Source organism: Micropterus salmoides, unplaced genomic scaffold, assembly GCF_014851395.1.
Source record: "Micropterus salmoides isolate LMB-PRFRI ecotype aquatic unplaced genomic scaffold, ASM1485139v1 Ms_hic_scaffold_3, whole genome shotgun sequence".
Lineage (NCBI taxonomy): Eukaryota > Metazoa > Chordata > Actinopteri > Centrarchiformes > Centrarchidae > Micropterus > Micropterus salmoides.
In genome coordinates, this window is record NW_024042261.1 from 32,004,502 (window position 1) to 32,022,564 (window position 18,063).

Genomic DNA, 18,063 nt, shown 5'->3' on the forward strand with positions numbered 1-18,063 from the left:
CTATGTAATGCACCCTTTGGATTTTGACAAGTTTATAGGCTATTTATAGTCTGAGAAATTTCACCTTAGAAGTCCATTTTCACTTAAGTTTACATACATCTGAATGGGATGAAGTACAATAAGGTGATAGGATCAGGTGATAATTGAACAACTGCAGTTTCTATAGGGTTAAAGATCTGTTGTTTTTCTTGCTTTCATTTTGAAAAGCCAAAGGTCATTACTGTATTTTCAGAAACAGACTGTGCCAACACTAATTGTGTACCTAAAACAGTGATATATCTGAAAGTGACTCTGCCAGTCAGACATTTAATCTTTATAGAAGCGACAGCTCATTGTATGTGCAGTTTCCCAGGGCAGCTAAAATCTGAGCGTGAGAGATCTAGCCTATGTGACTCCCTTTTTAAAAATGAACATTGATGAAATAGTTTTTGCTCTTTATGTTCCATTTAAACAAACTATTGATGTAACCTGAAGGCAGAGACAAAACAATGTTGCCACAGAGTTGTTGTAGATTTTTCTAATAATGACATTAAAGTAGCCTGTAAAGCTGAAAACAATGACCGTAAAGTCAGTGTTGGGCAGTAGCGTCGCTACAAATAGCGCCGTTAAAAGTTTAACTACATTTCTCAGTAGATTTGTGGTAGCGTCGCTATTTTCTGAATCAAATAGCTTTTCAGTAACGAAGCTTTTCTATTGGCCGAGTAGCGCGGTAGCTTCCACAAACGCTACATTTTCTGAAGGATCAGTAAGTGACACCACCGCCACACACGGACCTGTTTGTGCAGCCGGCAGAAGCGTGTGACGGCGACATCACGTGCCGATCCACGGGCTGATACCTGCGACTTTGCTGCAGGGGAATAAAGACACGCGCGATTGAGTTTACTTTCTATTGTGATAGTTACTTTAACACCTCTTTGGAGAAGGATCAGGGTCCAGCCTGGAAACCTCTTCCTCTAGTGAGGAGGAAACTTTGATATGTAGTGGCAGAAACTTGTTTCCATGAGAGGAGATCTCTCTCTCTCTCTCTCCTTGGAGCAGGTTTTTAGTCTTTCTTCTATTGCTACTGTGGAATAAAGTTAGTTCAGTATAAACTAGGCTATCAGGGTGATATCGGCTAAATTGGGCCACTTTTTGGTAAATCGTTTGGGACAATAATACAATACCATATATGCCTTTTCCATGTATTTTTATGATTAAAAATTAATGTTTTGAATAATTTTGTGTTGAAATTATGTAATAAAATATAATTATTTAGGCCCTACAAGGGGGTCAAGGTGAGTGTGTGTGTGTACACACACACACAGACGATGGCCCATTTTACCTCAGTGGGTTAAGGTAAATTGGGCCGCCAAGAAGCTTAGAAGGGTAGTTTCTGTGTAGTGAAGCTTCATTTAATGTAGAGTAACTAGTAGCTTAGCTCACTACATTTTCCAAGTAGCTTGCCCAACACTGAGTAAAGTTTAAAATACTAGTACTACGTCGTAAATAAACACAGTTTATGTACCTGAATGTCAAGACATTGAAGCAGCATTGTAATCCCGCTGCAGAAAGTGTTTCTGTCCACTAGCTTGTTTTTTTAAATAGCTATTATTTAAACTGGGAGATGTTCGATATGGTGGTGCATCACATAAGTTTTGTTTTATTATAAAGTCACATGCATTATTACCTGTTTAGACATTTTGTCTTTTGTTTGTGTACAGTTTTGATTTTGTAGATTTGAGGTTACTGCCCATATTATAACTTTCACTTGCCTCTAACCATACCACCCGGCAGCTTTTATCTGTAAAATTGTTTATCAAGCATTATTTCAAGTAAATAAGCTTTTGTTATGGATGCTGTAGTTACATTAAAACTCAGGTGAGGCTTCATGCCGCGTCTCGTGCAAGTAATTAAGGTAACAGGAATACAGGGGAAAGACCCAAATGTGGAATGAGGCAACTGCTAATGAAACCAATAATGGTTCCAATAGTTTATGTAAAGCTAGTTCAACTTTATAGTACTGCTAATTTACAGTGTATCAGTGTGGTGAAGGTCAGCTGTTCAGCATGTGTTGTCTTGATGTGAGTTGTGGTATTTTTTTTCTGTTGTAAATAAATAATGCTGAAAGTTAAAGCCGCAGACATTGTCTTTGATTTTAGGAGAAATTATCGAGGCTACATACATGGTTCGCATGACAAAGCCAATTGTTTTATGTGTGTTTTCCCACTATTTCAAGTAGTATATTTCAGTATGATTTCTTATTTATTTATACGTCATGAAAATGTATTTGACAAAAAAGTTTGAATGAAAAGCATAGTGTATAAATGTTTAGTTTTCCAGATTCCAGATATAACTACCAATACTACTACTACTATTACTATTAATAATAATGGAATTGTGTGCACAAAATACAATACGGTGTGTATGATACAAAGAAAGCTCGTGTCTATCTAGAAATAAAGTTGGATACACTATCTTTATTCATGTTTTTGTTTGTTGTGGGCCACTTTTTTTGTTGTATACCCGGTCGAATGCCACTGTGTTACTGCATGTAGCTCGAAATAATTAATAAAGGGAAAATAAATAGATGATTTCACCTGCAGGGGGCGACCTGAGCCCGTGTTGACATGGGCGTTGAGTCTCCTCTCTCCTCTCTTCTCCTCTCCTCCCTGTTTACCAGCGATGCTGCAGACTCTTCATCACGGCTCGAGCTGCCTGCTTCTTCTTCACTTCACTGTGGTGCTCTTCTCCAGCGGATTACCTGACTCTGAACGGTAAGGAATAACATTTCACACCGGGGACAGTGGGTGTTTTCTGTGTCTCTCCCTCTCAGTCTCGCATAGGCAGTGATAATTGGATTTATTGACACTGCTGCGTCTGCTGGAGGGAATGCGGATAATGGTGATGTTGGTGGTGTTTGTATTAACGTTATTTTCTAGTCATTGGCTGATTATTTCCAGGAGTGCAAATTCCAATGTAGCTGTTGCATACCGTGAAGATATAAAAAACGTAACCTTGCTATGTGGGCTCACCCCAGACTGTGCGTTTGTGGGTGTGTAGTGGGGTCAGACCCTGGATTGTGTTCTTTAAACTCTATTTGTGCTTCAGTGTCTGTCCTAAAAGCAACAAAGCCTCCTCTTTTCTTCCTGTCTTGGGGTCATGTGTGTAGATACACTATATATTTAGAAACTATAAAATGAAGAACATGGCAGCATAAGCTTAATAGATGAGCATCAGTAATGGTAAAGTGACAGATTTCTGCTGGTGAGATTTGAGTGACCACAGTCATCCAAAATGCCTGATATTTGTTACATTATGTAAGATGTGGCAATGAAGTACAGACACAACACTGAGGTCTCAATTATCTGTGAAAGCTTGGTGATTATACTAATTTAACTTGAAAATATTGAGATTACATAGTTGTGCATATAGCCAACATAGGGGAGATTCACCTTTGCATGTCACATTAAGGTTATTCCAGCATGTATGTTTCTTCTGCACCTAGTGTGCCATCGCTTTTAGGCCTTAGAGGCACATACGTTCCATTTTGCTTAAGTCACAACAACAGAAAATCGTCTGTGAGCTTTGGTTGGTTACACAAAGAAGTCTGGGCCACTGAAGCGTTAAAATGAGAGGGAGAGCAATGCCTCCATTTTCATCCATCCTCAATATTTTATGAGGATTCCAGTTTAAGCATCAAGTGAAGCTTGGTGGACAATTGAAGGTCTTGATCTGTGCTCTGCTTCAGATATATGAGTGCTAAAACTGAAGGAGCTGCTGTTTCACTGAGAAAAACAAGTTGATTGAGCAGACACACACGAGTGCAAAGATGCACAGCTTTCATATGAGGCCCTGATAAAGGTCTTGCCATCATGTTGCATATCAGGAGGTAGGTGGCAGGGTGAGTTGCCGTACAAAGGGGGGATGGGGAAACATGCTCAGGGAGGCATGTTTTTGGGGTATACATTTCCTCATTCTTCCTCGTGCAGTAACGGCGTTACCGAAGGAACATTAGCTGTTGCAGCAGCAGGAAAAACATGAGAGAAAAACAACCAGGGATCGTAAATTAAAAAAGGAAAAAAACAAAGGGATGAAAGTGACAGGGCCAGTGCAGGGATGAGCCTGACATACTGATAGCCTGCATGTATAGTAGAACAGTATGTGCCATGTAGGTGGACATGGCAAATGGGGTGGTAAAGGAAGTAAAGAATACTACTTCAGTCACTTAGGGTACCTGCACTGCCCTCTCTCAGTCAATAGGACTAGCAGTATCCTGCTCTTTCTTGCCTTGACTGTGACACTCGGCTCTCCAGAGAATTTTGAAGAGAAAGAGGTTGAAATGAATTAAAAAGTTTAATTATCTCTGTAATACTTTTATTTCATCCAGCATGGGTCAGGACACTGAAGCAGAAAATCATTAAATCCACAGTAAGAGCAATGTTAATTTAACTCACAAAAGTAGGACAGGTAGGGTAAAACAGATTTTGGTGTAATTTGTTCTACTCTACAACTCTACAACTGACCATCTATCCCCCAGTTGTTCATTGTATCCTTGTTATTTTTATCTTCCCTTTGAAAGCCCAGTCTCAAACTTCCAAAATTAGTTAAATCATATCCATCATCCATTTTCTCTAAGTGTCATATGATGTACAGTACTGTTGTGTATGTACAGTGGGCTCCACTGAATTAATTTGAAAATAACTGTAAGGGATGCAGAAGCAATTATGGCTGCAGCAGAAACAATCCCCTTACCAGATTGCAGCTTCTCTCTTAAAACAAGACTTTGTTTATCCAATTTGTCATCTCTTGTCATGCTTGTCAGGCAACATGCTATATGTAAGAATCTTTATTGGAGCTTCATCTGTTGTTTGGTTACCCAGAGAGAGTTTGTGTTGCAGTAACCGTACAGTGCTGTTTGAGACTTGACAGTGAGGTGGGGGAGATGCAGGTGTAAGGGAATCTGTTTCATTGGTCTCTGTTCTGCAGTGCAGGTGCTGAGACAGCATTTAGTGTTGTGTATTGTGCCTGTACTTCAAACAGATGCTTCTGTCTTTGCCTCTTCTTTTCAAGTGTCCTTTCAGAAATATAAAAGTGAAAGTAGCAGTCTATATACTGTATTTATATAGTATTTCCCCTCCTTCTTCTAAACATGCAGCAAACTCTATCATCACACAACAGCTCTCTCATTTTCAGTTCTGGTGACATCTCTTAGCAACAAGTACCACTGCATTCCTGAAGTAAAATATATATTATGTCCTTCTGTTTTTGTTCCTTGTGACAACAAAAACTATCAAGACTCTTTTTAACAGTTCTGACTGCTTAAGTGGAATAAAAGTGTTATTTTTTTTTTACTTGGAGGTTAATTTATGGTACTTAACAGAACCTGACAACCAGATCAGAGGGTCTGTTAAAGCTCTCTGTGCTGTATAAACATGCACTCAGGAAGTAGGTCAAATGCAGACATCTTTTATTATGCGCTGAAGACATGAAGGGGGAACAGCCGAGATGGAGTACCACTGATTTCGTTCAATTCACAGTATAGGCCTAATCAGAGACTCTATAAATCAGAACAAGTGAACTAACCTGCTCGCTGCTAATAATAACTGAGTCTTTATAGCAATTTATAAATAAATCCTATTTAAATCAGTAATTAAGAGCTAGTCTGTGGTAGCATGTGTACAGTAACCCTACATTTATTTCACCGGCTTAAGCTTGATAAGTCCCCCCTATAATAATTTCAGCAAGTGTTGTCAGTTCCACATGGTACTGACACATTTTTTCCCTTAGAGTCACACATCAGTATAATTTTGTCTTTTAACAAGTTCCTCATGGCCTCTGGTGTGCAGAGATCATTTCATTTGGTGCATTCTGTTTGCAGAGGTTTTTTATTGATCTGATTAAAAATGATCTCAAATGCAGATATAGGCAGTATGTTAGGGATTGCAGGAAATAACAGTTGCCGCTGAATGTAAATTATCTTTAAGTTGCTTGTATCCTGAGAATATTTACGGTTTTAAGGAGACAATCTCAGAAACTACACTGAAAAGCTGAAAAAGTGTCTTTGTTAAAAGCCTACCTTATGGTATTCTCCTGTTAAAATCGGTCAGCTTTCAGTCAGTGAAGAAAATTGAACGTAGTGAAGAGAATTTTGACAAATAACAAACCACTAGTATGGTATGTCCTAGTTTTAAGTTTTGTTTGCATTTATAGATTCATGGATGACTTCTGAAACTGGATCACATTCTGTCACACTGATCTGAGAACCTGTTACATTGTTCTCAGTGATCTGATATATTCTACAGAATATGTTATTTTATTAGTTGTTTAAAGAATTCAGTTACATTCCTTAATATACACTTCAGATTAGTGAGAAGTCATTGATATTTCTTAATGGTATTTCCATTTTTTAAAACTTCTCTTTGATAGAACAACAACAACAAAGATGATGTTCTGTTCTTTTCACAGGGGTGCTGCTAAAAAATTGGGAGCCCCTGTGTCAATAATTCATTCAAGGCTCAAGCATAGCATGTTTCATGCCTGGAAAACAAATATTTCATCATTTCATAATGATAGACTGAAGCAGGCTGTATACTGCAACTGTAAATACTGCAGTTATGGACTCAAGTGCTAATAGGTGTTAAATACTTTCTTATCAAGTCATCTGTCATTTTGTTGATCTTTTTATTTGTTATCTTCTGTTTTTTATAGGATAAGGACTCCAGATGTCGTGAAGAGCCATCTTCCAAATTAGACGTGATATTCAACATTCTGATTACTGGCACACTGGAACGAAATGTGAAAATCCGTTCTAGGCTCCTGCTGTGCCACTGAGACTCTTTGATCGGTAGACAGACTTTTTCGGAATAGATGCCATGGCTGATTGATTTTTAAAGTGCTTTTGAGGGCGCTGTTAACTCAGACCTGTTTCCCAAATGTGTGAGCGAGGAGAGCCCTTCAGTGAGGGGGAGCTACGGAATAACAACCAGCAGGGTGGCGTGCTGGCTGATGGCGATGCCAACGCCAATAAAATCCAAACAGAGGATGGTGGGAGGACAGGTGATACTGGCACTCTGTCGGGGTTGATGATTGAAACAGCAAAGCAGGACAAAGTCATTATCTGGGGTACAGACTCACAGTGTGATGACCCTGAGCTGGCTGAGTTTGAGATGCTGGAGTGCCAGGAGCTGGAGGCCTACCTGGTTCGGGAGGGAGAGGACTTTGTCGGGCTTGCAGACCGGAAGGAGCTTCAAGAAGAACGACCTTCAGCATGCAGCAAAGCATCAGTAGAACAGGCAACAGGTAAAAGGAGCAGGGAAGAGAGAAAGTCTATTTTGCATAGCGCCAGTGAGCAGGAATCCTCCAGAAATGTCTTTGAGAGCAGAGGGGCATCCGGGACTGAGTTAAGTTCAGAAACAGATGCCTTTGTGTCCTGTTTGTCCACCAATTCAAGCATGGACGCTGCTATGGACACTACTGGCAGGACCCAGACGACAGAGAGAGGCAAGTCCTCTCAAAGAGCTGATCATCCCTCCATCCCCTCTGGAAAAAGCACAATACACTGGAAAGATGTGGACATGAATTTGAATGCAACAGTTCAGTTGGTAGACGTGGTATCACATGCACAAAGCAATGTTCCACATAAGGGTGTCACTGATGAGCACAGGAAGAACAATAATCAGATAAATAAAGCAGAGAATACAATTTCAGAGCGAGATTGTGAACAAGGTTTATATACTGGTTTACCCGCTGCAAAAAAATCACATGAAGAAAGCAACACTAAAATAGATAAAAGCACACAAGCTGACGAGGCCCCTAATGCAAACTATAGCCCACACAAAACTGGTACAAAGGGGACTCCGTCTTCAAATGAATCCAAAGCCATAAAGAAACAAGGATCATTTGATAACACGCTGAAAAAACAAACCTCTTTTGACAAGAGTTTTAAAAAGCAGCCATCATTTGACAATACTTTAAAGAAGCAGCTGTCTTTTGATAACAGCTTAAAAAAACAGGGCTCTTTCGAGAACATGGTCACCTCCAGTTCTCTAAGCCTGGAGAGGAGGAAGCCATGGGGAAGCCCTAGTCGACCAGCAACACCTACTTCCCCTAAAACAACCTCCTGTTCGCCCAAGAGACGGCCACCTGGTTCTCCAGCCAAGGTCCAGGGTATCCGGGCACTCAGCTCGGAGCGCAGTAACTCCCCTAAGAGAGGTCTAGGTCAAACAGTCAAACCACCAGGTAAGACTAGTTTGAGCAGTGGCATCCCCAAACCACTTATTTCTCAGCAGAAAGAGCCTGAACCCAGGAGGTCTTCTCCTACCCAGAAGCCTAAAAATATCCGACCAAAAATCATCACATATGTTCGAAAGAATACTCAAGCAAAACCAGAAGTGACTGATGCTCCAGTCGAAGCCTCCACACTAAGACTGTCTTCTTACTCTAGCCCGCCAGCTCATAAAGATCCGATGGTTGGTTCTCAACCTAAATCCACACCGGTGCTATGTTCCTCTAACCTGTTGTTTGACAAATATCGACAGGAGATGCAGAAGGCAGGGTACTATTCTCCAAGCATGGCTGTGGCTGTGGTGAAACCTCCAAGCAGCACCATCCCTCAAAGGCAAAGTGGGAAGTTGGATAATTTTCATGAGGATATACCTGAGAAATATCTCCAAGAGGTGAGAAATAGTCTTTTGATTTGATATGCTCACATGACACTACTGCATACCATTAGTGCTTGATCCTAAAGAAGTGCAGGAACATGCTGGTGGTGCAAAATAGCAAAATATCTGAGTAATGCAAAAGTTTTAACTGCTAATGCAAGGAGGAAAATGGGCAATTTCACCTATGTGCATCCTGTGTTTCAAACCTTGACAACAAATGGTTATTTAAATAACATTTTTGAGAGCATACGCCTTTGCACAAATAAAAAAGAAAAAACAAATAAAAACAGGATCAATCATGGCCACCTCAAACAGCAACAGAATGAAGAGAGTTGTTTTATTAAATTGAAGATTTAATATATGAAGCTGTTCTGACCTCCTAAATGTAAAGACACGTGGTCTGTATACAGTGTAATAGCATCTAAGCTAAGACTATTCTCGGAGTCTTCTTGCAGGGGGCTAAGAATTAATATTGGTGTGGCCACATTTCCTGGGATGCAGCACTTGTCTGTAAGTGACAGGGTGCTCTTTGCTGTTGCGGACTCACTTTCTGAATAGGGTGCACACAATATGGGTGTAACCATTAGAAGAAATGACCATGCTTAATGTAGTTATAAGAGAAAGAATCTAGTTTACCTTTACACTCCATAAGCAAACTATATTATGTAATCTTATTGCCCAGTTGAAATATTTATTGTGATAGACAGTGATTGGCTTGTATTGGTAATGTCCTCCAGCATGTTTCACAAGAAGGAGGCAGTGTATACCGCTCACCGAGAGCTCTGAGGCCTCAGCTGGGGTTAGGGGCGGTCACCAGGCAGCCTGCAGCCAGGACAAGAGTTCAGCAGACAGGTCAAAGGTCAGCCATGGCCCCATGCCATGCTGCAGCCGGAGTGTCAACCCAAGGCTGCCAGGACCCTGCAGGTGAGATGGTGATCTGCTGGCATAATAATGTTTTTTTTACTTTTTCAATGTTAAAATGTACATGTGGTGTCAGCACATGCTAGGTATGATTTATTTATTTATTTTTATTTACCAGAATTCATAAAAATATTCAAAAAACTTTTTCTTTTCTTAAGAAGAGAACACAAGAGCATATTTGACATGCTGCATACTAAACCATTTTGACCATTGTGGTGAAATAATTTTATTAAAGCTTTCTCAATTCTATGCATACGTCATTATTCTGTGCACATCTAGCTGCAGAAAAGTTATGTTCTTCGGCTTGCTGAATGATTTACCGATTATTTTTTTCCTGTCATGCATATGGATGAGGCTTGCCTTTTGGCACCTAAACTCTTTGAAGTGCAAAGTGTTTCATTGCAATGTGACTCACTCGTCCTACTAACTTGCACTGCATATTTCTTACCTGCTCACATTGTCAATTCATAATCTACTCTGCTTCCACATATGGTGCCCTCTTATTTATGTGCTATTTCATCACTGAATGGAAGTAGTCATATGTTTTCATCTATGTGTGTCGTCTTTTTAGCTGCATGAGATTATTCTTTTTTACATGAATATTTTATTTTTTTTACTCTTCAGAGCAGACATTTTTTTCCTGCAAATCCCATGAGTGTATTAGTAGTGTAATTCGCAGTGTGTTCCCTACATAGCCCCTTCCAGTAAATCTTGTGCAATCATTTGTATCACAGTAAATCATGATTTTATTTTTTTTCATTTGCCAATTGTTATGTAATTTGTAGTATCTAAATTCAAAGATTGGATTTTATAAGATTATATTTCTTACCTCTTTCTCTTACCTCTACGCTCTTTATTTGTAATATTATCTCAAAAGGTCTTGGAGAGCAAAAGAGGTCAGGAGAAAGAGGTCCAGAAACCACCCCTAAGAGTCTCCTGATCAAACCAGGCCAGTCTGGTCTGCGTCCTCCAGGCTTCTCCGCCCTACCAGCTGCCCGTCTGGCCTCCTTCGGCTTCGTCCGGAGCTCCAGTGTCTCGTCTGTGTCCAGCAACCAGTCTAATGACAGCAGTCACAGTGATCCCTGCCGAACTTCTCACCGTGAGTGAAGCATTTCATATGAATTGAAGTTATACAGTTTTACTGTTTTTACTAATCCCAGACCTGAGTCAGACAGTTCCCTGTCTGATTTAAAAGGATATGTTTTATTACATTTACATCTTATTATTTCACCACTAGTTGTGGATGCCCCTACTGTCCTCAGTTACTATAGTAACAGCCATTAATTTCCTTTTATTTTTCATTCATTTATTACAAGTAGGCGCTGAAAGCTGCTGCACCACAAGAGCTTTAATGAAGTCATCTTTAAGTCACTCTCCTCCCTCTGCTGTCACCCCTCTACTTACATACTGCAGCATTTTATCTGGATCAAATTGTGGTGCTCAGTCCAATGCCACCTCTCATAAGCTTCCTGTAGCCTTTATTTAGACAAGTGTATGCTTGTGCAATTCAGTTGATAATCTGATTAACTGTGTGTGTAATAGAGATATAGAAACTGTGTTGGAATAAGCTGAGAAGTTGTCAGTTGAGACTTTTGTTTTTAATGTATTACAGAGAAAGCATTTACTGAATATGAGCAGTGTATCTGAGTTTTGTTCCAGCGTGGAGGTGATGCAGTAATTTTTTTCATAGTGCTGACTCAAACCAACCACTGTGTGAAAAACGCATAGAATCCCATTTTTTTCCTCTCCTGCATTTTTATAATCACCAAGTAATGGAGTCAAACTGAGTCAATCCAAGATTCAATTAATTTATTCAAACCACCCAAAATAGACATGACCAGATATGCTGATTGCCAAAATCAGTTATCTAATAGTGTACGCTGGACCATTTTGTATTTTTTAAGATTGGTTAGTTTGGTATTTGTACTGACTGCTGATTGGCCGATTCGACGATGGGTTAATGCTGTCCTCCCTCAAGTGTCACTACATTTACTCCAGTCTTAGACAGCTGACTCTTGCCTTTCCCTGCTCACCACTCATTCTGACCTGCTGGATTCAGACCCTTCCTTGAGCTGCTGGTGCAGGCAGTGTCCTCAGACTGGGGAAAAAATAAAGAAAACAGCTGTTGTCTCATGCAGGGTGTGTTCCCCAGCATCAAACGCAGTAACTGCTTCACATGTCAGCAGCAATGTCTTCTTCCCTATTTATAATCACTGAAATTAAAAAGTGGTGCCGGCGGCTGCAATGTCTGTCAAAAAGAGAGTGCCAGGGTGTGGTATGACAGAATAATCTGTGAAGCTGTTTTTACCCAGACATCTCTGACCAGCCTCTTTTTGCCTGTGGATCTCCTCCTCAAACTTTCACTACAGTCAAGCCAGATAATGGTCTTTCTTTTGGCTTCAGTGTCTCTCCTAAAAGGCTCCAATGTACACTTTACTGGGTTATTTTGTACCATTTTTAACACTGATTCTTCAGAAAACAGCTCAAGATGATTATCTGCGGTCATGTAAGTCTGGCCTACTGTGTTTTTTATTGCCATTGTTGTCTTTGTTAGCTTCCCTGTGTTGTTAAATGTATAAGCCAATTGCAAATTTGCTGTGTTCCTATCAGCAAAAGAAAAACTAATTGTAAACAAAAATCTATTTGTGCTGTAGTGAATAGATGGGTGTCTACCAGATAGTAAAATGCTTGGGAGTAGCTCAGGCAGCATATATAAATGACTGGCAGCTTGCATAGCAGTGTCTCCCTTCAGGCTGTTGGCTCAGACAGCACTGCTCTATTAGTATGCCACCTTATGCCTTGAATGTAGCCACATTCACTGGGGATGCACTCCAGCAAAATGTTGTGACTGGAAGTGAGTACATCCTCTCAGATTAGAGGATTCCTTAATGAACATCAGAACGCTGGTGACATATCAAATTCATCTGTCTGGTTAACTGTGTGCTGCTTGGATGGCAAGATACAAGCGTTAAATTCTGTGTGCTTGGAGCTACAGTGTGTATGTCAGTTGTACTCAGAGTGGCTAGATGTTCAAATGGCCCTGAAGATGTTTTGAAAGACATTCTGTATTAGTGGTAAAACAATTATAATCAAGTAGTTGGTTTACAGAAGATTTTTCATATAAGTTGTTTGTCAAGCAAAAATGCTCAAATGCTTCTCAATTGCTGTTTTTCTCTGTTTTCTAAGTGAGTATATTTGCATTTTGGAATGTTGGTCAGATAAAACAAGCAACTTGACTGTCACGTTGATCCCTATTTTATGGACATGGTATAGTTACTACTTACTATATACTTTATAATCCAACTTTATGCTTTGTGTAGACCATTTCCAGGACACGTTTAAGAGGCTGCTGTGAGACTTCAGAGCAGTTGAAGCAGCACACTTCTCTGTGGCATGTTATGAATAATAAGGCTCTTTTCCTGTGGATCAATCCCTGCCATGTATTGCAGGAAAAAAACACCACCAGACACAATTGTTTTTCAAAGACTGTTGGTGACTGAAACCACTGTTTTGTTTTTTAGTGCATCTTCTAAAGAGGAGGCAAAACCTGTGAGGCGTAACAGCAAACAAATTTCAGTTTTGCTGTACGGTATTATTCCCAGTTCAGTTAAACACTTGTAAAACACATTTTATGCAACATTTGTTGCATAAAATGTATCTTGAGGGATTTTGTGTACAACATAACAGAGCACACACTGGTGTCACCAAACTAATCTGACTAAAAGAAAAAATGACAAATAACCCATCTTATTCCTATGATATCTGAGTGAATTTGTGCATGTCCAAAATTTACAACAGAGGCTAGACAGTTGAATTGAGAAGATTCTAATTTAGATAAAGTAGAATTATAAAGAAATAGATTCAATAGATATAATAAAGATAAACTTATTATTATTATTATTATTATTATTATATTTTAACCTGTTCTTTCTCACTAATTGTGAATTAGTTACCAGCAGACTAGAGTCCTTTCTGATCTTGCTGGTGTAACACTGATCAGAGGACGCTTACAGCAGGGGACGGATTTGCACACTACATGTAGGCTAGAAACAAGCATTTAGCAGTGTGAGTCAGCCTCCAGCCGTCTCCTATCAGCCAGTCCGTTTCCTGGCTCAGCCTCCATTTCAGTAAGATGCCTTTGGGGAAAAAAAAAAAAAAAGAAGCATCTGCTGACTCTTCTGGGGGAATTCAGACTCTGTTGCAGTGAGGAGAGTCCCACCGGAGGTTTCATGCAGGCCATGGGCATTTTGATGTCAAAGATTCATGTTCTCTTTCTAATCTGAATTTATTGTGCTATCTACCATAATGTTGTATATTTTACTACAGCTTGTTGGGTGGTTGCATCTGTGATTCAAGGCACCTTGAACCATCCTCTGACATATTAATTCTCAAATCAGAAAAACGATATTTTAATTCAAGGGCACAAACCTGTCCTTCTTTCCTCTTTGAGAGTGCTGAGTTACCTTCAGAGTAGCTGAATATTTCCGCCAAGATTGCAATACAAGGTGCTTAACAATACAGTGAAATACAACAACACAATGATATAAACGGTAATATAAGGAAATTATAACATAATAAGAGACATGGTAGAACAGAGAGACCAGTGTGGCACAGTAGAAGAAGGTAGTTTAAAATATTATGGATTAGCAAATGCTAAGCTAATAGGGTATGTCTTAAGATTTCTTGTAAAGAGATTGTGATGCTCTCAGCTCCTCTGGCAGGCTGTTCCAGACAATAGACACTAAATGCTGCCTCGCTGTAGTAATGAGTAACTGAAGCAATCTTCACTAACAAAGTAAAACATAAATGCTGAATTTTCTATATAGTGCTGGAATCCAGAGATAGTTAAGGGTTTATCCTGAGGAAATTTTATAAAACAAAACAACAGTGACAATGTAAAACAACAGTGCGGATCTTCCTGGTTGTATGGAGGGAATATTTGTTCTTGGTGATGTTTTTCTGTTGGACTATTCCTTGCTACCGCCTAATCTTGTCTACAAATCAAAGCCTTTCATATCCACAGAAAGCTAGAGGCATAATAACAGCTGTTATGAATAATTAAGATGTTTGCAGCATTCAGCTTTTTTTTTGCTAGTAGTGAATTTCTGCAGTTTAGAAAATTACTCTCCAAGGAAAGACGGTGATCTGCTCTTATGAAATACAATATGGTAAATCTCACTGAGAGGTGATCCACAGCGCTGTCACTGGCAGGTGTGCTATGAACAAAATATAGGGCCTATGTTTTTTAATGTATAAGGTGATGTTTTTACACTGCAGTGATGGCACTGTAAATGTACAAATGATAAAAATGGATTCAAAATTTAGCGTTAAACTCGCTCATACAAATAATGACCTTTGAAAGTTTTGACAATCACCGACTACGTTTTTCTGTTCTCTGAAATCCATCCTGCTGTGCAGATTCTGGCAGTGGCAGCGACGACACACCTCTTCACAAAGCCACAGCGCCCCCCGGTGAAGCCTCCCATGCTCACAGCCGGACTCAGCCTCCCAATGCCCCTAGCCTCCAGCGCCGCAGTCTCCCGCCGCAGCGCTGCTCCCCACTTGGTACATCCCTGCAACACTCATTCATTGGAAACTGTTGGAAAAAAGGGTCCCGGGCTCAGTTTTACTGTGCATGTGTATGTGGTGTTGGCGCTATCTCCAGATATAACATGCTTGTCCTAAACAGTTCAAGGTCACTCTGTCTGGTGATCACATGACTCATGAGATTGGATGTGTGAGTGTGTGCTAGCAGGGGTGTTAGAGGGAGGTGGCAGCTAAGCATTGGAATGTACATGGAAATTGCTGTCAGCACTCAAGCAGCTCATGACAACTGTTTTATATATAGCCCTCATTTTGATATGTTGGTAATCGTTCCTCAGTAAGAGTCAGTGGAAACTCCTGGCCCTGTAATGATAGCACAGTTTCCCCTTCAGCATCTATTTCACAGAAATTCTCAGAGTGTTATTTTTCACTGTTATGGATGCTGAAGTTGTCACTTAGAGGCATAATGGAGCTGGTATACTGTGTGTAACAGGACCTGCATTCTGTATGAGTCTTTCTAGAAATTTCATTGTACTACTTGGTCCAAAATTAGACTGGCCAAAACATTGGCTACTTCAGTCGACTCATTTACATATGAGACGCTCAGATTTGTATGAATTTTTTATCATTTTTTTTATGACATCTCACCTTTCTCATCTGGTTGTAAAATGCATATTGTATTATAAACACAGAAAATAGTCCCCTTAAAAGGTAACTTGTATGTTATTTCCTCTAAATATAAAAATGTGAAATTCTGGCCACAAGGCAAACATCATTGGTCTAATTGCCAAAAGATTCCAACATTTCAACCACAAGGTCTTCATATGTAATCAGTTAAAATACTTATGTAGTCCTTCAGCACAAGAATTTCTGAAATTACTTTAAACATAAAAACAGGAATCATCTACCAAATGGGTTTTCCTGTATTTAGCAAAAAGCCTCTAAAAGCTAGATGGATGTGAAGGTGAGCTGGAAACAATTTTCTTTTATTTCAGTAGCTACATAGTTCTTATCACGGCTATTTTATGATGTAAAGAAATTTCTGCACAAAGCAGGGCTGAAGCACTATGACTTGGTGTGCCCCTTGACAGGCCCATAACATCTACTGTTCATTTCTCTTTCCCCATGGGAAATGTGATTTAAGATTTGAAGAACAAGGAATGTAGAATAAAAAAATAATTCACCTCAAACTGAGTCCTGCTGTAATGCGTTTTAACTGTTGCTTAGTATTGCATCACAGCAGTAATACAGTACCATGGATATACCCTCAGCTGATGTAGACGTCTTTGTTGTTCCTTGGTGCACCTTGTGTATTGGCATCTTTTGCAGTGAATGTGGAGTATCAACACCATCCAGTGGTCACAGAGTGTATTTCTGTGTGAGCCAGGAGCAGCTTCAGCTTCCTGCAACACAAACTGTGTGAACAAGTGGAGCAGCAACTCCAGCTAGTGGTCACTCTACCACACTGTACCTCACAGTTTTATTTACATGTGGTTTACACCAGCAGTTCCCAACATTTTGGTTGTGAACTTTTAACCAAAGATTAATTTACCCTTCTCAGATTGCTCAGAAGCGAAAGATTATGAAAAAAGTAAAAAAAAATAACCATATTTTTCATATTTATGTCATGTTATTATGATTATCAGCAAATGTACCAAAATGATCAAAAGTAAAAGTACTCATTATACAGAAAAGACCCTGTCATTATACAATGTATTACTGGATTGTTATTACAGAAGCAGCATTTTAATGCTGTAGCAGGTCAAGGTGAATTTAATTTTATCTACTTTGCCTCCATAGACAATAGGTTAATCCATACAAATAGATCATAATTTATAGACTTATGTTTTTCATTAGTCTTGTTAACTGTCAAATAAGTTAAAGTGATAGAGTAAAAAATAACAATTTTGTCCTCTGTGGGGACATCTTGGACTCACAGAAAACCTAGAGACAAATCTCACCTATGCTCTTAGGCAAATATGTCAAAAGGTAGAACGTAAATGGTAAATAGATAGGCTACAGGTTTCATTTGAGATACTAAAAGGCTGTCTGGCAAATTATTAGCCATCTGTCAAAGCTTCAAGAGCAAAATATTTTGCCACCACCTCCAAAACCTCCCACAGTCTCAAACATCTTTTCTACTCAATTCATTCAGGCTACGTGTCAAATGCAGGATTGATTTTACGGTTATTTTATTTGTTACACATGGGCTCGTACCCCTGTACATTTCAGAACTTTTCTGCCTGTACTTCAACTCTAGGTCTCTTCGATCCTCAGAACATTTGTTACATTGTTAACTGTTCCACGATCGAGGCTAGGGGTTAAGAGGAGTCATGCCTTTGTGGTGTCAGCTCCAAAGTTTTGGAATAGCCTTTTGCTTTAACTTAAATGTTCTCTCTTTGTGTACATATTTGATTCCTTGTAGTTTTATCAACTTTTACTTAAAATTTTGCCTTTTTTGCTACTGTTAACTCGCTATTGTTGTGCCGTTCACTTTAATTTGTACAGCACTTTGGTCAACTCAGGTTGTTTTTAAATGTACTATATAAATAAATTTGACATGACTAAAAGACTAAAGTACTAAAATATCTCAAATGTTACTCTCCACCCCTTATTATGTACTAACATGTAATGTATTTATGAAAACAATAATTAAGTGTATTTCTTACATTTGAAATGCGTGCCTTTATAAAAGACATTAACATTTTTCTTCGCAACGCAGCCTCTAGGAGAGAGGTGCAGAAGGACATAGAGGTAGCGATGCCACCAAGGTCCTCTCCTAAAAGATTTGCAGTTGTTTCGCCAAAGCCACAGTCGCCTGGTAAGTCTTGCATATCACATTGAAGCCCGTGTGTGTGTTCATATGTGTGTGTACATGTAAACACATACTGTATGCACACACAGTATACATATATATATATATTATATTGTGTGTTTGGTTTGTTCCAAAGTAATACAA

General features: G+C 39.4%; 1 protein-coding gene across 1 annotated transcript; it reads left to right on the forward strand.

Moving 5' to 3' along the window:
* Nucleotides 1–2,252: 2,252 nt before the first annotated feature.
* Nucleotides 2,253–17,813, forward strand: LOC119883468. The gene is made up of 5 exons (XM_038694118.1): nt 2,253–2,753; nt 6,688–8,654; nt 9,377–9,563; nt 10,438–10,659; nt 14,979–17,813. The coding sequence occupies exons 2-5, from the start codon at nt 6,912–6,914 to the stop codon at nt 15,278–15,280; spliced, it is 2,454 nt and encodes an 817-aa protein (XP_038550046.1). The 5' UTR covers nt 2,253–2,753; nt 6,688–6,911; the 3' UTR covers nt 15,281–17,813.
* Nucleotides 17,814–18,063: the final 250 nt, after the last annotated feature.